Consider the following 15,719-nt stretch of genomic DNA (forward strand, 5'->3'; position numbering starts at 1 on the left):
CTTTATATAAATTATAACAATGCACTATGAACTGTACAACATAGAAATGTCCATGTACGTATTTCAAGCTTCTACAAAACACATTCATTCAAAAGACCATTACTAAAAATATCCAAATCATTACACACAAATTAAGTTACCAGAACATTAGGTTTAGTCCACTTTTTGAGCTACTTACACGGGCAAGAAAAAATGACAAATACAGAATAATCACTTAATTTCCTTATTCATTCAAAAAGACTCACTTAATTGATTATGTCTTACACTTAAAAAGTAGTAAGGCTAAGTAAAAGGAAGATATTTATTTTGTTAGTTGTCATTTCTCTTCCCAACCTGACATACTCGCTGTTTGCTTCTAGGAAATGGTATGGTGCAACAATGTCTAGGAACTGCTATTAAAAACTATGATTCTTATTTGGTGGGGAGGGAAAGGGGAGGTGGTATCTTAAACAGAAATGACAACTCATAGTGAAAATATAGTACCTGTTCTAAATCATTAAAATAAAAATCAATCCTCCCCCCCCTTCCAGCCTATTTATGTTCCATCATACCTGTTCTTGTTAAAGAGCTACTTTTAACTGCAGTTGTACTTCTTTGAGGAGTCCCTTCCAAAAGATTATGCAAGCTAGGAAAACTCCCAGTAAGATAGCTGAGCAGACTCTCTTTTCTTGGACTTTCTTTGACTGCCATTCCAGAACGGCCAACGTGCACCGGTGAATCTGTAGCTGTATCTCCACTAGTGTAACTTAAGGAATGATACGGATGTATACCCTTGTGGAGAGAACGAAGAAATTCATGAAGGACTATGCAAACTGCAAAAAGGAAGCAACATTTGCTCTGAATAGGAGCTCGGCACACAATAATTACACAAAACTCATTCCTGGAAACCTTTGGACAAGTAGCACTTTGTTTGGGGCAGGTTATACAACAGGTATTGTGCACAAAGGTGCTATTGAATTATTGAGTAAATGTTTTTATTTATGTGTATGTAAATAAAAAATATTTTATTTTATGTGTAAAAACAGTTTAAAAAGCCAAACAAGTAACAAATGGAACTCCAGAATTCATCTAAAGCAAGTTTGCAGAAGGAACAGTACGTACTACTGAATATAAGCCTCATTTGTATTTGGTCTTTGTCTGAAGACCAAATCCTTTCCATCCCTAGTGTCACAGCAAGTGCAGCCTCTAGGGAAGGTGAAGAATGGAAGCTGGGGACTTCTGGCACCAAGAGGAAGGCTCCTGGTCCACCTAAAGGCTTAAAACTATGAAACAGGTTCTCTGCCCTCAAAATTAAAGAAGAGCCAGATATGCTTTCAAGCATCTGGGCCACTTAACCCTAAGCCATGCAAGACCACCAGGAGGGAGCAGTAAGTGATAGCAGTGGGCGACTATCTGCTACAAGGAACAAATGGGCCAGTATATGCTGGGGTTTGACCAGCTGGAAAACAGCTTTGCAGAAAAGGACTTGGGGGTCCCGGTGGACACCAGTTTGACCATGAGGCAAGAGCGTGCCCTTGCTGGGCTGTCCAGCCCAGGCTGCATTAGGCAGTAAGTTGGCAGCAAGTTGAGGGAGGTGACCCTATACCCCTACTCAGCACTGGTGAGGCCACACCTGGAATACTGTGTCCCGTTATGGGCTCCTAAGTACAAGAGAGAAACACTGGAGAAAGTCCAACGAAGGGCCACTAAGACAATTAAAGGACCAGAGCATTTCTCATATGAGGAAAGGCTGAGAGAACTGGGATTGTTCAGCCTGGGGAACCAAAAGCGCAGGGGGAATCTTATTAATGTATATAAATACCTGAAGGGAGGATACAAAGACAGTGGGGCCAGGCCCTGCTCAGTGGTGCCCAGTGACAGGACAAGAGGCAATGGGCACAAACTGAAACACAGGAGTTTCCTCCTGAACATCAGGAAATACTTTTTTACTGTTGAGTGTGACTGAGCATTGTCACAGGTTATGGAGTCTCCATCCCTGGAAATATTCAAAAGCCACCTGGACCCAACCCTGGGCAACTGGCTGTAGGTGGCCCTGCTTGGGCAGGGGGGTTGGACAAGATGACCTACAGAGGTCCCTTTCAACCTCAGTCATTCCATGAAAAACCACAGCCGGAAAGGAAGCAGTACAAGCCACCAAGCTGCCTACATACAGAAGACAACAAATGACTTCAAAAAACACAAAACAAACAAAATAACCCCCCAAAATCCAACAAAAAAACAACCCACAAGACCAAAACAAACCACTGAAAGCCCCACAAACTTTTATAGACTCTTTTGGTTCAGAAAGTATAGAAAAAAAAATCTTGCCATTTTCTGACCAGTTTGTGGAATTAGGAAACCACCACATTAATTTTACTAGAAGTTATTGGAAAGTTTTGTCAATCTCAGGTTTTGTATACCGTCAATCTTAGATTTTGTATAATGATAGTTAAATCATCATTTCTGCCTTCATAAATAGATTAAAAACCAGAAAAGTTAATGTACATCCTTAAATGATGCACATACATATTGTTTTTAAGCGTGGCGTGAAGTTAATTGACAAGAAAAACAATAAAGAACGGATGTAGAATATAGGCTAATTGATCGAGCATTGCTTTTATAAGGTAAGGAGCATACCTTCTATGTGTTACAGGTACAGTTATAGTTACTTTTTAGACAAGTATTTATTCATATGCAGCCTACAGAACTGCTTCTGAACAGGCCAGCTACAAACAACTGTCCCCTCTTACATGGCGCTGGAAACTTACCTTTATTTTCAGCACCGAATCACTATGAGTGTGAGTCTTGGATAATTTCCTCATGATCTCAGCACCAGTTACCGGCCCAGAAGAGCCACCAGCAGGTGGAGGGCGATTAGCTGTTCCTTCCAGGAGCATTGTATGCTCACTAACAGTAGCTGGAACCAAGCAAACAATTTTGTCTCATTTGTGTATATATGCGAGGAACCAAGATTATCTATTACTAGGTACATTTACTTACAAGCAGTCATGAACTCCAAATTCTGACACATACCTACACACAGTTGTCTAGGGAATTGAAGGAATTTTAAGACAAATAGGAAAACCTCAGACATGGGCCTACTGGATTTTGTTTAATAATCCAAATACAAATATGTATTTGGATGTTGTTGTTGTATGTCATTAGAAGGACGAAAAAAAAATTGTCCTTCTAATATTATACAACTGTTGCTCTGTGCTACAGATCCAAAAGAAAGTTGACAAATTTCACTTTCTTTTGCTGACTCTAGCATGGCTGATCATTCTTTGAATTAAGATGGTTGCATTTGCACAAATTCCATCTATAAGTAAATGTATACAAGGCTGCAAAATTGCCCCTTCCAAAATTCTTGGTGAAAAATAGAAGAATATACACAGGGGAAAAAAATTTAAATACCTCACTGGTTCTAATAGTCTGGTGCTGCTCAACCAAAGCAGATATTTTAGGGGAGGGGGCAAAAATTTCCATCATACTGTATGATTACATACAAGTTTCATACACAAACATATTTGGTTTTGCTGTCTTTAAGCAGCCACCTGCTGCCTGGCTTTTAATCAAAAGCAGATGCTCCTCCTGATTTTTTCAAATTATTTTTTCCTCAATGTTACATAATTCTTACTTGAGAAAAAACCATAAACATTGTATTTCTAAGAACAGTAACACTGTACATAGATGCTACAAACACAAAATAACTAAGTCAACTCAAGGGAGCAAAAAAAGAGTGGTCCAACAACATGTATTTATTTATGCCCTTCCTTTCTGTCGTTCTGAAGTCAGCTCTATATCAAACACAAAGCTAAATCAGTATCTTATGTTAAATTAGCAATGTGTAAGCTGGCAAAAGAAATCTACCACATATGAAGTAGTAAAAATGAGGAAAAAATTTATGAAATTACTTCTTCACAAAGAACAAGTGAGAACGTGGTTTTGATGCTATTCCTGGGAGTGTTCATGGAATCACGTTACAATTCTTAACTAAGGTCAGAAGCTGCACAACAAAATCCTAATTGCAAGCTAGAAAATAATTACATTGATGTATTTTGTGCAGTAAATAAGACAAAGCAAGTGAAGAAAGAGAAGTCGTCCCCTGGTTTTGTTTTTCCCCTGAATAAGTAAGAATTATTATAATACTATAATTTTCATTGTCAGCAGCTGCTTCAAAACAAAGATGATTCTAAAAAAGAAGACTACAATGTACCCAAGCATTAAAGCTAAAGAAGATACAAATGCACTGAGAGGAGCTACTTGTCCCTGTGGTTTTTTTATGGGGACAGAAAAACACAAAAATACCTGCATCAAATTCAAACTCCGCTCCATCAGCACTTGTGTCACTCTGCAGCCCCCCTCCGCTGTCTAACCCAAGTCCGTCCTCATGCTCGTGGCAGGTGTTTGTCTGCAATTTCACTGGCTGAGCTGGCCTGTGTAAGCTGACTCCTTTAAAAGCTGGGGTCACCACAATGAACTTCATCCATTGCCTTGCTAAGGCAACTAGACCTTTCTTTAAGGTTACCAAGGCAGGAAGGCCATCGCTCTTAAAAAAAGAAAACCAGACATTAAAAATATGTATCACAGCATTTTAAATACGCTGGGGAAAAAAAAATAAGTCAGAAGTGCTTTAAATCTTTGTGCTCAAGAGACTTGTGATGGAAATGTGCTGGCACCACACAACATCCATTCAGATGTAAGAAGCCATAGTGCCAAAAGATAAAAATTACAGCTTCGCTGAACACAGTAAATAACGTTCATTTACACGTGCTGAGGATCTAGCCCAAGGGGCCAAAAATACACAACAGGAAACAGGTTTATTAAATATGACACTGAAAGTACTGAAGTAATTATAAGGCTCTGAACTATGGACTAAAATTCACAACACTAGATTAACCGTAGAAACAGAACTGAAATTACAAAGCTGAGGTATTTTCCATTCCTGGTAAGCAGTATTTTAAAACCATAAATTTGAGGCAAAACAATAGGGATTGTTTCAATGATGTCATCAAATTGTGCTAAAGGAAAAAAAAACACCCCAAAATCTTCTTAATTTGACCACAAAACAAACAGTGCTATTTCTGCCACAAAAATATCACAAATTGTGGTCTTTCTAACCCCTGGGTTCTCAGCTGAGTATATTGAAACATGTATTGTTTACATCTGACAGCTGTGAAACTGGATTATGAAAAATGGCACAAAATCAGGAACAAACACTCCTCCTTATAACTAATGTTTGTTCAAACAATTATTTACGACTACAATCCAGCCATTTACATTTTAAAGCCACCATTCAAAAGATAAGATTGTTAAGCGTTAAAGTTTCTACAATTCCAGCTCTTTTCTTAAACTGTCTGCATTACGCCAAGTATTTCTAAAAGACACAAAAACTAGTTCTGAGGAGAGAACTTGGAATAAGCTGATGAGTGCATGCGCTTACCTTAATAATTGAGATTTATTAAATTTTAAAACTACTGTTGCAAATTTTTACTACTTTGCTGTTACCTTTAAGAAAAGTGAAATCTTATAAAAAGGCCATTAATGATTTTAAAGACATGCCTTTTTGGTTTATGATTTCTCTTGTATTTACTAATACAATAGCTCAATAAAAACTATTCATATACACAGGCCACAACAAAAACAGCAGATCTGAAAGACAATTAAATGAGAGAAGCCATATCTACTTCTCAATTTAAGGATACACAGGAGCTTGGGTTGTATTTTCTTGTTAGTTAACTTTCCGTAAACTTTCACCTAAATTAACACGTTAGAATTGGTACATTTGAAACTAACACACCGAGTTATTTCCATTTTTCCATTTATTTTGAGTTCCAGGGTAACTCACCATGGTGGCATCCTCAATAACGGAGTAATTTGCTTGATGAAGGTAATGGTGCAATATGTTACACAGTAAACAAGAAGGATTTTCTTGCAAGAAACGAGCCACTTTGGTAAGCCTGTTGTACTTGCTCCTCAGAGGAAAGTGTACACTTTTATTCTAGATTAAAATGTAACAATTTTTGACATATGAACAGCCTTGCAAACAAAACACATTCATGAACTACAGGATTTCACGTACAATATCGCAAACTTCTAACCCCACTTTGAACTTCTGCAACAAAGATTTGCCACCTGGATGCCTACCTTATTTTAAATAGTGGTATGTGAAAAATCATATTTGATGCTTATTTATTTATATGGAGTAATAAAACAGAAGGCTGGATTCAAGCTGCAGACTTTGTAAAGTTACTCTGGACTAATAGGCATATATGCACAGCTCGCTGAGAGTTTCAAAAAACCTCTTTATTTCTAGTTAAAGAAAAACCAGGTGCTTTTCCAGTTTGGTTTAACGCTGGAAAAAGGGTAGGAAAAGAAACAGGAAGAGAGGTAGCAATAAGAGACTGCTGCAAAGGATAATTTTTGAGTCCAGCACAAAACTAGTCTGACGCTTAGCTAGTCAGCCTTGCAATGCAAGACACCTCAAAGTCTTCCCACTAGATGGTGCTAAGTAAACGAGAAGCAGAAAACTCCTACACACAAGAAAGCTCCTGAGCAAATCGCAGTAACACCCAGTTTGTCATAAAAGCTCTACCAGTCCTAGCCTTCCTCAAAAAAATTGCCTGTTTTGCCTTTCTTGATAGAGCGTTTCACCCTCACTATGCTTGTCCTCCCTTCCTCTCACAAGCAGGTCCAATAAACAGAATATACTGCAGAAGCACAGAAATTCATTTTCTCCCAAAAGACACCCTGAATATTTCATAATTCAACACTCTTCCATATTTCATAAAATATACTAGATGCCACAGCCATATTTCTTACTCTTCCCTTTCAAAAGGCAGAATCTCCAGTTATTTTACCTATAGTGCACTCCTGTAAGAAGCGCAAGACTTCCTCACTAGTAACAGCTGAATTTTTCTTCCACCGAAATTTAGATTCTGTACAAAAAGCACAGGTGGTAAGTTCTTGTAACCAATTCTTGAAGTAAAGGGTCATAAGAAGTGCTGTAAGTTTGTCAGTGAAAATATCAAGAACCGCAAATAAATGTATTTTACATATTACTCTGCTCTGTTCCGATACGCCTATTGATTTTATAAAGGTCATTTACCTCTAAAGCTTCTGTCATAATGCAACCCATAACAGCACAGATTCGCAGGGTTCCTTCAGTTTCTAGTTTATTTAATGACGATTTCACTTGATCAATGGGAACAAGCCAAGCACCAACTGCAGGCGTTGCAGTACTCAGGAGGTTCAGCTGCCTATTGAGAAAAACAAAAAGAATGAGGCATTCACATTCAGCAGCAGCACTTAGCAAGATTTTCAAATGCTATTATGAATGACATTCAAATAGGTGGAATATGACAGAACAATGTTACCAAGTAACAAACACAGACTTATTGCCCAGCAAATTAAAATTGGCAGTGAGTACCTACAGCAGGTAGGTATGTTTTATATGTTCGCACACTCACGATTCCATCCACTCCTGGCACCGCTATTCCCTCCTTTTCTGATTTGTATTCCCTACTGAAATCAAACAGTTTGAAATTCTCATCACTGACTGAATCCCACATTAATTGTTACACAATAGGTCACAAAGGACTTTTGCTAAAGGATTGCAGCAAGAACATTAAGAAAACCACAGAAAGCATTTTCAAATTCAGTTATACACTGAGCTTAAACTACTGATAGATTGGAATATTTGGCTTGTTCTACAAACACAATATGAGAAACTATTTTAGAAAGATTTATCTTGAACTTTATAGTGCAAGGGCAGTAAGATCATAGGTTAAGCATCAGGTTGAAGACCAAAAGCACTGAGTGGTTCTCTTCTCTAGCATCTCTCCTACTCACAACAAATACCATCCCCTGCCTTTCTCCTTCATAGATTTCAGTCTCACTGGAATGTTTTGTTTTCAATCTTTCTTTTCTTCTTTTAATCATATCTAACTAAAAATTTTCTAGCTACTTTTCCATATAAATGACAACAATGCAAAAATGAAGCAAGAGTTACTGTGATATATGTAACTGCCAAAATTTTCATTTCCAGAGAAGCTTCAAAAATTATCGAGATTACATTCAGAATCTAACGAGTACAACTGCAATTTAGCAAAGCAGAACTGTCGTTTTCTTTCTTTTAGAATCAGGTAAAATTATACCTTGAAAATATATGGGCTGGAGAGCGCACATTGGTCGGGGCTGCAAAACTAAACCAAATTTCTTTGATTGTTAACTTCATGCTGCACGAGTCAGGGGGAGGAGGCATCAATGGTATATCTTTTTTTAGATCATCAGATTCAACCCCTTCATCCTTAAAAAAGGAAACAAAGTCAAAAGTGAAACTGTTTTCCAAAGTGATTACACTGAAAAGCACTAACATACCATACTATGTACTGCTCATAAGAAACAGTTTCATATGCGCTTAGGCAAAGGAAAATAAACAAATGCTGTCCGCTAACTCTCCCAAGACAATACCAAGAGATCTTGCAGAAAGCTGGAAGTTTAGTGTATAAGTAGACAGTATGAATTCAGTTGGGACAAGACGACATCTGTCAAAATTATTTTGGGATTTTTTTGGTTTGGGTTTTTTTTGTTTGTTTGGTTTTGGTTTTTTTTTTGTTTTGTTTTTTTTAAGTGATTGGGGACTCAAGACCAATCATTTCTACATAGTATGTAATGTACATACCTGCTCATCTGAAACTGAATTTCCATTAATATCTGAAGAGGGACTTATTCTATCACAAGGAAGGTTATCGTCAGACACATCAGTATTATAACCACTACCAGTTGGAGAATCAGAAGAATTATTTGATGCAAGCAATCCACCTCTCTCTGTATCTCGTGATTTACCCATGACTCCAAATGTATTATACAGTACTGCTCCAGATTGTCTTCCTCCTATGAAAGGAACACATACCAAGACTGTAAATGTTTGCCATGCATAAACCTCTGTAAGTTATGTCCCACTGAAAAGATCTGCACTTATGAGGAGAAATATATATGATTTTTGGTTAAACAAGGTGCATTACCATTTTACACAACAACTTATCACTACAATTTTTATACACAGTTTAACCCCTAGTTGTAGAGCTTCTGTTAGTTTGTTCCAAGTAGACAAGGAAGACTGGTTTTAAACATTATTCGCTGAAAACAGTAACTGGGATGATGCAAAATACATATATACTGGGTTTTTTCTTTTTGAAGCTTTCCCCCACCAAAAGCAAAACTCTGGCTCTATATTCAGACACTTACTGTGGGTATGATTGCAAGATCAGGATTTAAGTGATCAGTGAAAGCATCAATTTCTATCTTCATTTTAAGTTCAGAAACTGCTGTAACTGGTTTATATAGAATTATTTCACACGCTGTTTTAAGTGGTATTGATTACTAAAGGTTCCTTTATTGTATCATCTACTACGTGATATAATTTATTTACAACAGATGTGCACTCTTTAGTATCACTTATATTCAGCAATTTCTAATCATGTAATTGCTAAGCTAGAAGACCTAACAATAGAATTGTTAGCAGTTTCACAAAACAAAACAGCATAAAGCCTATGTAAGCTTTACCTTTTATAGTTAAATTTTCAATTCCACACTCGAACATTATCCAACCCCACTTCTCTTGACTAGGACCAATTCGAGTTATGTCTGGAACAGGTTGTTGATCTGTTTCATCCACAAAAGCAAACTCATCCAACTCTTCCAAAGTAAAAAGAACTTTTGATTTCCCAAAAGGAATAGCTGTTATTGCACAAGTTCCAATATCTGTGAAAAGAAACATATTTACCACTTTTTTACAAAATGAAAAAAAACCCTTTACATCTCCAAATAGCCCTCTGAAGATTACAGTGTTTTGGGAGTGTTGCCCCTTCAGCATTCCTCAAACAGGGAGCGGAGGGAAGAAAAAAAGAAAAAAATCATATCGAAGTGCAAACAAGAAAAAAAAGCAGCATAGTTTAGAAAAAAATCTAAATTTTTCTAAATTCTCCTGGTATATTAATGTGGGCAGGATAATTTTTAGATTTGGAAAAACAAGGAGCGAGCAACACCAAGTTAAAGCTTCGAGGCATTCCCAATCCTAACAGACAGAATCATAGAATAGTTTGGGTTGGAAGGGACCTTTAAACATCTGCTGCCTTTGTCTTTAAAACCATGACTCTTAAAAAAAGGCACGTGTACAAACAATCTCTTCAGACTTTTATCTGAAACTGGCAATTGGCCTGAAATTACTGTACCAAAAAAAACATTCCTAATAAACACCTCAAGTTTAACAGCAACAACTGACAGTGATACTGGTAGTGTTCCTGGATAATACAAATGCATTAACTATAGCACACCTGAAGGGTATTTTGAATTAAAATTAGAACTTTATTTCTAAGACTGCTTCTTGGTTTGAAGCATGTCTGTGTTAGGAGGATATAAAGCACTAAGTCTCACTGATTCCTAAGGAAATACAGGCTTAAGCACAGTTTTTAATTCATTATGATCTTTGCTGTCTAAGATCCAGGAGTGGAGTATGCCACCTCGATTTCTTTGAGGTTAGGATGTAGTTTAAATATAAATCTCTTTTTCTAGTGACATTTCTGAAGGAACATTTTAAGTAATTTTATACCTATGGTCTATTAACTCAGAAAGAACTACACAGAGTCAATTTATGTCTCTTCCAATCCTCTCTCTGCCCCAACTTATAACTACAATCACTTTTGAAGTATACATGAAATGCTAAGTTCCCTAGAAAGACATTTCTCAAACCTTTTAAATAGAAGATAATGAGTTTTATTGGTTAGAATTCAAAAATTACTTGGCCTTCTTGAATGTCTGTAGCATACCTAACACCAGACACTACTGCTAAGATTCTACCCATAACTAATTAAAAATGGAGTTAACCGTTTTAATATTCTCTTATTGCTTTTTTTGTCCTCCAACTTTATTTGCTCACTCATCTTTGCACAGCAGCGTTTGTGTTTGTTTTTGGTTTTGTTTATTGTATGGTCTTTAATCATACCTGTTTCACAGAGCCCTTCCTCGTGTCCTGAATATTCCTGTTCTTTATGGGACAGAGTAAAACAGCACTAACTGGTACAGATTCCATCAAAATTGAAACAGTTTTAACAAAAACTGCCTCTACTTTTGGTCATCTTTTCCAGGATCAGGAGTTGTAGCAGCTGAATTTAATTCCTAGCTTCTTGAAGGGAGGGCCACAAAAATGATCAGAGGGATGGAGCCCCTCTCCTATGAGGACAGGCTGAGAGAGTTGGGGTTGTTCAGCCCGGAGAAGAGAAGGCTCCGGGGAGACCTTATTGCAGCCTTTCAGTCTTTAAAGGGAGCTTAGAAGAACGATGGGGACAAACTCTTTAGCAGGGCCTGTTGCAACAGGACAAGGGGTAATGATTTTAAACTAGAAGAGGGCAGATTTTGACTAAATAGAAGGAAGACATTTTTAACAATGAGTGTGTTGAAGCACTGGCACAGTTTGCCCAGAGAGGTGGTAGATGCCCCATCCCTGGAAACATTCCAGGTCAGGTTGGACGGGGCTCTGAGCAACCTGATCTAGGTGAAGATGTCCCTGCTAATGGTAGGGGGGCTGGACGAGATGACCTTTAAAGGTCCCTTCGAATCCAAACTATTCTATGATTCTGTGTGAGTAAGACTTGAGAGTTCAAGTATCAATTATTTCTGCTTTCATGAGAAACGGAACTAGCCTTAAAATGCTTTTAAAAAGGGAGTTGAACTAGCTGATCCTTAAAGGTCCCTTCCAACCCAAACCATTCCATGATTCTATGAACTTCTTTTTCTTCGCCCATGTCTTCCTCATTCTGGGTGTGACTGTTCACCTTCCCTTCTTGGTCACAGCATTGTGAGCATGATTAGCGGACTCTTCAGTAACTCTAGAGAAAGTCTGTCTCTTGGTGACAAACTTTTTAGCAGGGCCTGTTGTGATAGGACAAGGGGTAATAGTTTTAAAGTAAAAGAGGGCAGATTTTGACTCGATAGAAGGAAGAAATTTCTTTACCATGAGGGTGGTGAAACCCTGGCACAGGTTGCTCGGAGAGGTGGTAAATGCCCCATCCCTGGAAACCTTCCAGGTCAGGTTGGACGGGGCTCTGAGCGACCTGATCTAGTTGAAGATGTCCCTGCTCACTGCAGGGGAGCTGGACTAGATGGCCTGTAAAGGTCCCTTCCAACCCAAAGATTGTATGATAAGCAAGAAGGAAGACAATTGGGTAGATCTCATTTTCAGTTTTATAGTCGCTATAGTTAAAAACCTACAGCTTGTCATGCTGAAATTGGCAGTACAGCAGGCACATTATACCTATCTTGAAATTGTTAGAAAATAGCAAGAAAGCAAGTAAGAGTAATTCATTCCCTGCATCAGGTCACAAAAAATGGTAGCTGAAAAGAGGTCAACTGGGAGGGAGGGAGCCCAGGCCTGAAATTTTACCAGTGCATGTCAATATTTACAATGCAACCCATCTGCCACACAAGCTGCTTGGAAGTTTGTCTTGATAGTTTTCACCCTGCCTACATTTAAATATAGCACTTTAGTAGAATGAATAATGGAAAATAATTCAGAGTATCTATCCTAAACTTTTTAGAGTATCTGTCAAATCTGCAGGCTCAAGTGTCTTTTTATCTGTGTTGATAAAAAAAGCCACAACCAAACTACAAGATCAAGGCCAACTATAACCACTTGCTTCTAAGAAAGTTGACATTTCCACAATTTAAAAAAAGGCTTACCTGTCGTATCAAGGCCTCTAAGTTGTCCATGAACGCGATGGATGTTTAATTTCGCAGCAATTTCTTTTCCTTTTTCTGCTCCAGCATTGGATCTCAGCGAGCCAGAAGACTGGGGCTGCATTTTACTGGTTTGGATGTAACGATCAAATGTGACAGAACTCCTCCTAGTTTCTGCGTTGTTGGAAGTCTCCTCAACTATACCCCTTCGAATATATGGGAGAAAAAAACATTAAGCAAGCCTCAGACATTTTTCATTTTCTTATTTCTGTTTAAAATTTTAAGTGAAATTGGCACAGCAGAATTCTTTGTAAGGTAGAAGATACATACACTGTGATAGAAAATCTCTAAAAAATTTAATTTCATCCCCCATGACATATAAAGGCTTGTCAAGCATTGGAAGAGGCTGCCCAAGGAAGTGGTTGAGTCACCATCCCTGGAGGTATTTAAAAGACTTGTAGACATGGCACTTAGGGACACGGTTTAGGGTGGACCAGGCAGTGCTAGGTTAATGGTTGGACTTGATGACCTTAAGGGTCTTTTCCAACCTAAACAATTCTATGATTAGATGTTAATTTATCAAACACAGACACATTTTATTGCTTAAGTCAGTCATGACAACTTTTTCAAATAATTCTTCAGAATTGCAAAAAAATTGGCATTACTAAGTCTTTTGACTAACTTAACAAGAGCCACAAATAGTGATATGTATTATTCTTACCTATTCATACGAACTTGTGTAGCAATTCTATCAAAACACAAAGCTACTAATGAAACATGAGTCACGGTTTTGCCAGAAGAAACCCCTGGGGATTCATCAACAGATGCTTGTAGTAAACACAGGTTCACCTACATGTAAAATTCCCCCAAAGAGTAAAGAAATTTAGGAAAACATGTTACGTTATGTATACATCACTAGTTTCTAATACAATCTTGTCTTACTCTTACCAGTAAAATGAAAAAATAAAAGCAAAAAGGTCACACCCAAAGATGTAAAAACATAATTTAAAAGACATGGTAGTCAGCTACCCCTACAACAGTTGTTATTTAACTTACACACATACCACAATAAAATTGAGCAGCTCCAAAACAGACTATCCTGTTCAAAATCTTAGTTATCTAGCACAAATACACAGCTTCACTTAACATTATTTTGCATCCCTGTTGGTTCCCCAAAAGCTTAAGTTGTGAGGTAGACGTCTACTAATAAGCTAAACAAAAAGTTCTTACCTTTGGTACAGTAACGTTGGCCTGAAGACCTTTAATTTTCACATTATCTTGCTTAAGTGAGAGATTGGTCTGCCCTGGTCCCTGGTTTGTTGTTCCTGTAGTGGTAGTGTCTATTTTTGTTCCTCTAATATCCTGCTTCGAAGATAACTTGGAGGGGGGAAAAATAATTTATTCTCATTGAAACTCAGAGCTGCTGAGCTAACGAGTAACAGGATAGTTTATTAGCACTGAAGCAGCAAGAGATTCTGACTTCATTTAAAGCACAACACCCTAATTTCTAGAACAAGGACCATAGCACTTATAAATACAGTAGGTCCAGATCCCTAAGAGTAGCAATGCCATTCTGCAATAAACTTTCTAAAGACCAGGTTTCAGCTGAAAGTTTGAGTTCTACATATGTAAGTTATTTAGAACAACTTATTGTGAAGCAAGTAATTAGCATCTGTTACACTGTGAAGTCTAAGAAATCATAAAATATAGATACGGTCATTAACTTGGAGAGAAAGAAGTCCTAATTTCGTAGAACTACCATACAATTCTTTTCAAGCTAAATTAAATTTTTAAGGTATCAGATGAACTGCAATAAAACCACATGCACTTTCACAGCTTAATTTGAACTTTATTCTACCTCACAGACACTATCTCCCTAACTACTGTAAAAATAATAAATGATGTATTGCTGATATGAATACAATACATAAGAATATCAGTTACTGTAATTTCTAAGAACAGAATGTATGACCTCATGCAAATTACTGTAGCTATTGACTAGACCGTCCAAATTAGAAAAACTTCACTTCTATCCTGTAAAAGAGATTTCTGGTCACTGAAAGACAGTATATAACAGTTGATTTTAAAAATGCTCATACATTAAGCACAAGATAAAAATAAATGTTTTCCAAATTAATATAGCATTTAGCTACTGTATCTCAAAACACTGAGCTCAGTTAAAACTTTTTCTATGTGAAATACAGAAAACAATATTCTTTCAAATCTCTGTGCATTTTCTCGTTCCCTTTCTTACATTTTCCGAGAAGCTTGTTTTGCTGTTCTGTACAGCATCTCGAAGAACTTTGCAGTGCAGATCATCAACGATTGCTGCTGGGTGTCGAGAGCTAGCACAATGCACCATTGCTTCTATGTACCTGCGAGAGTAAACAAGCCCACAACAGACCATTTAAACTTCAGTTTCACATGACACACCATCAGTAACGTTTAATTAACACTACAGAGAGAGATATTAAGCACTGACAGACATAAAATGGCACTCCCCAGATCAGCATAACACTCTTCTAGCTTTTTCATGGAAAATGCAGGTTACATTCACTGGGTACAAGGCCCTACTGTTCCATCAGTCACGTAACTCAATCCTTTTACCTAAACCTCTGCTAAACAAAATAGCTTTGATCTTATACAATTTTTAGCGTAATCAATGAACATTTCAGTAATAAAAGTGAAATTAATTACCTATCCAGTGCCTCTGCTACAAGAGGAGTCAGAACTACATCTACAGTTCCTTTTACTTCTACTATTGCCGTTGTCCGTGTCTGGAAGACAGGATGATCCAATGTCCATTCTTCCGTTATTGTTTCATCATCTGTATTTTCTGCAGACTTTTTTTCCAAAGGAGTATAAGGTGTACTGAACAAGTCAAAGACATATTAATAATCTAGGTTTGTAAAAGAAATACAAAAGCATCCTGGTATCATTTTAATTCTTCATAAAATGAATAGCAGGTTTCTTCTACTGCATAGCTTAGAAAGCACACAAATACA

The 15,719-nt window shown here is 37.4% G+C and overlaps 1 protein-coding gene across 1 annotated transcript in view; it reads right to left on the reverse strand.

Annotated features, from left to right (window-relative positions):
- The window catches only part of KIAA1109 (KIAA1109 ortholog), a gene marked incomplete at its 3' end in the record, with an annotated part of 85,913 nt that overhangs the window by 19,858 nt on the left and 50,336 nt on the right, over positions 1–15,719 (reverse strand). Inside the window, exons 29-41 of the mRNA XM_010294702.1 lie at positions 15,412–15,585; positions 14,969–15,089; positions 13,945–14,091; positions 13,436–13,563; positions 12,718–12,920; positions 9,547–9,744; positions 8,663–8,874; positions 8,136–8,287; positions 7,088–7,238; positions 5,828–5,980; positions 4,288–4,528; positions 2,748–2,896; positions 552–771 (exon numbers count right to left, since the gene is read on the reverse strand). Coding sequence (XP_010293004.1) covers positions 552–771; positions 2,748–2,896; positions 4,288–4,528; positions 5,828–5,980; positions 7,088–7,238; positions 8,136–8,287; positions 8,663–8,874; positions 9,547–9,744; positions 12,718–12,920; positions 13,436–13,563; positions 13,945–14,091; positions 14,969–15,089; positions 15,412–15,585 — 2,249 coding nt within the window. The remainder of the gene's footprint in view (positions 1–551; positions 772–2,747; positions 2,897–4,287; positions 4,529–5,827; positions 5,981–7,087; positions 7,239–8,135; positions 8,288–8,662; positions 8,875–9,546; positions 9,745–12,717; positions 12,921–13,435; positions 13,564–13,944; positions 14,092–14,968; positions 15,090–15,411; positions 15,586–15,719) is intronic.

Source organism: Phaethon lepturus, unplaced genomic scaffold (assembly GCF_000687285.1).
Source record: "Phaethon lepturus isolate BGI_N335 unplaced genomic scaffold, ASM68728v1 scaffold3089, whole genome shotgun sequence".
Lineage (NCBI taxonomy): Eukaryota > Metazoa > Chordata > Aves > Phaethontiformes > Phaethontidae > Phaethon > Phaethon lepturus.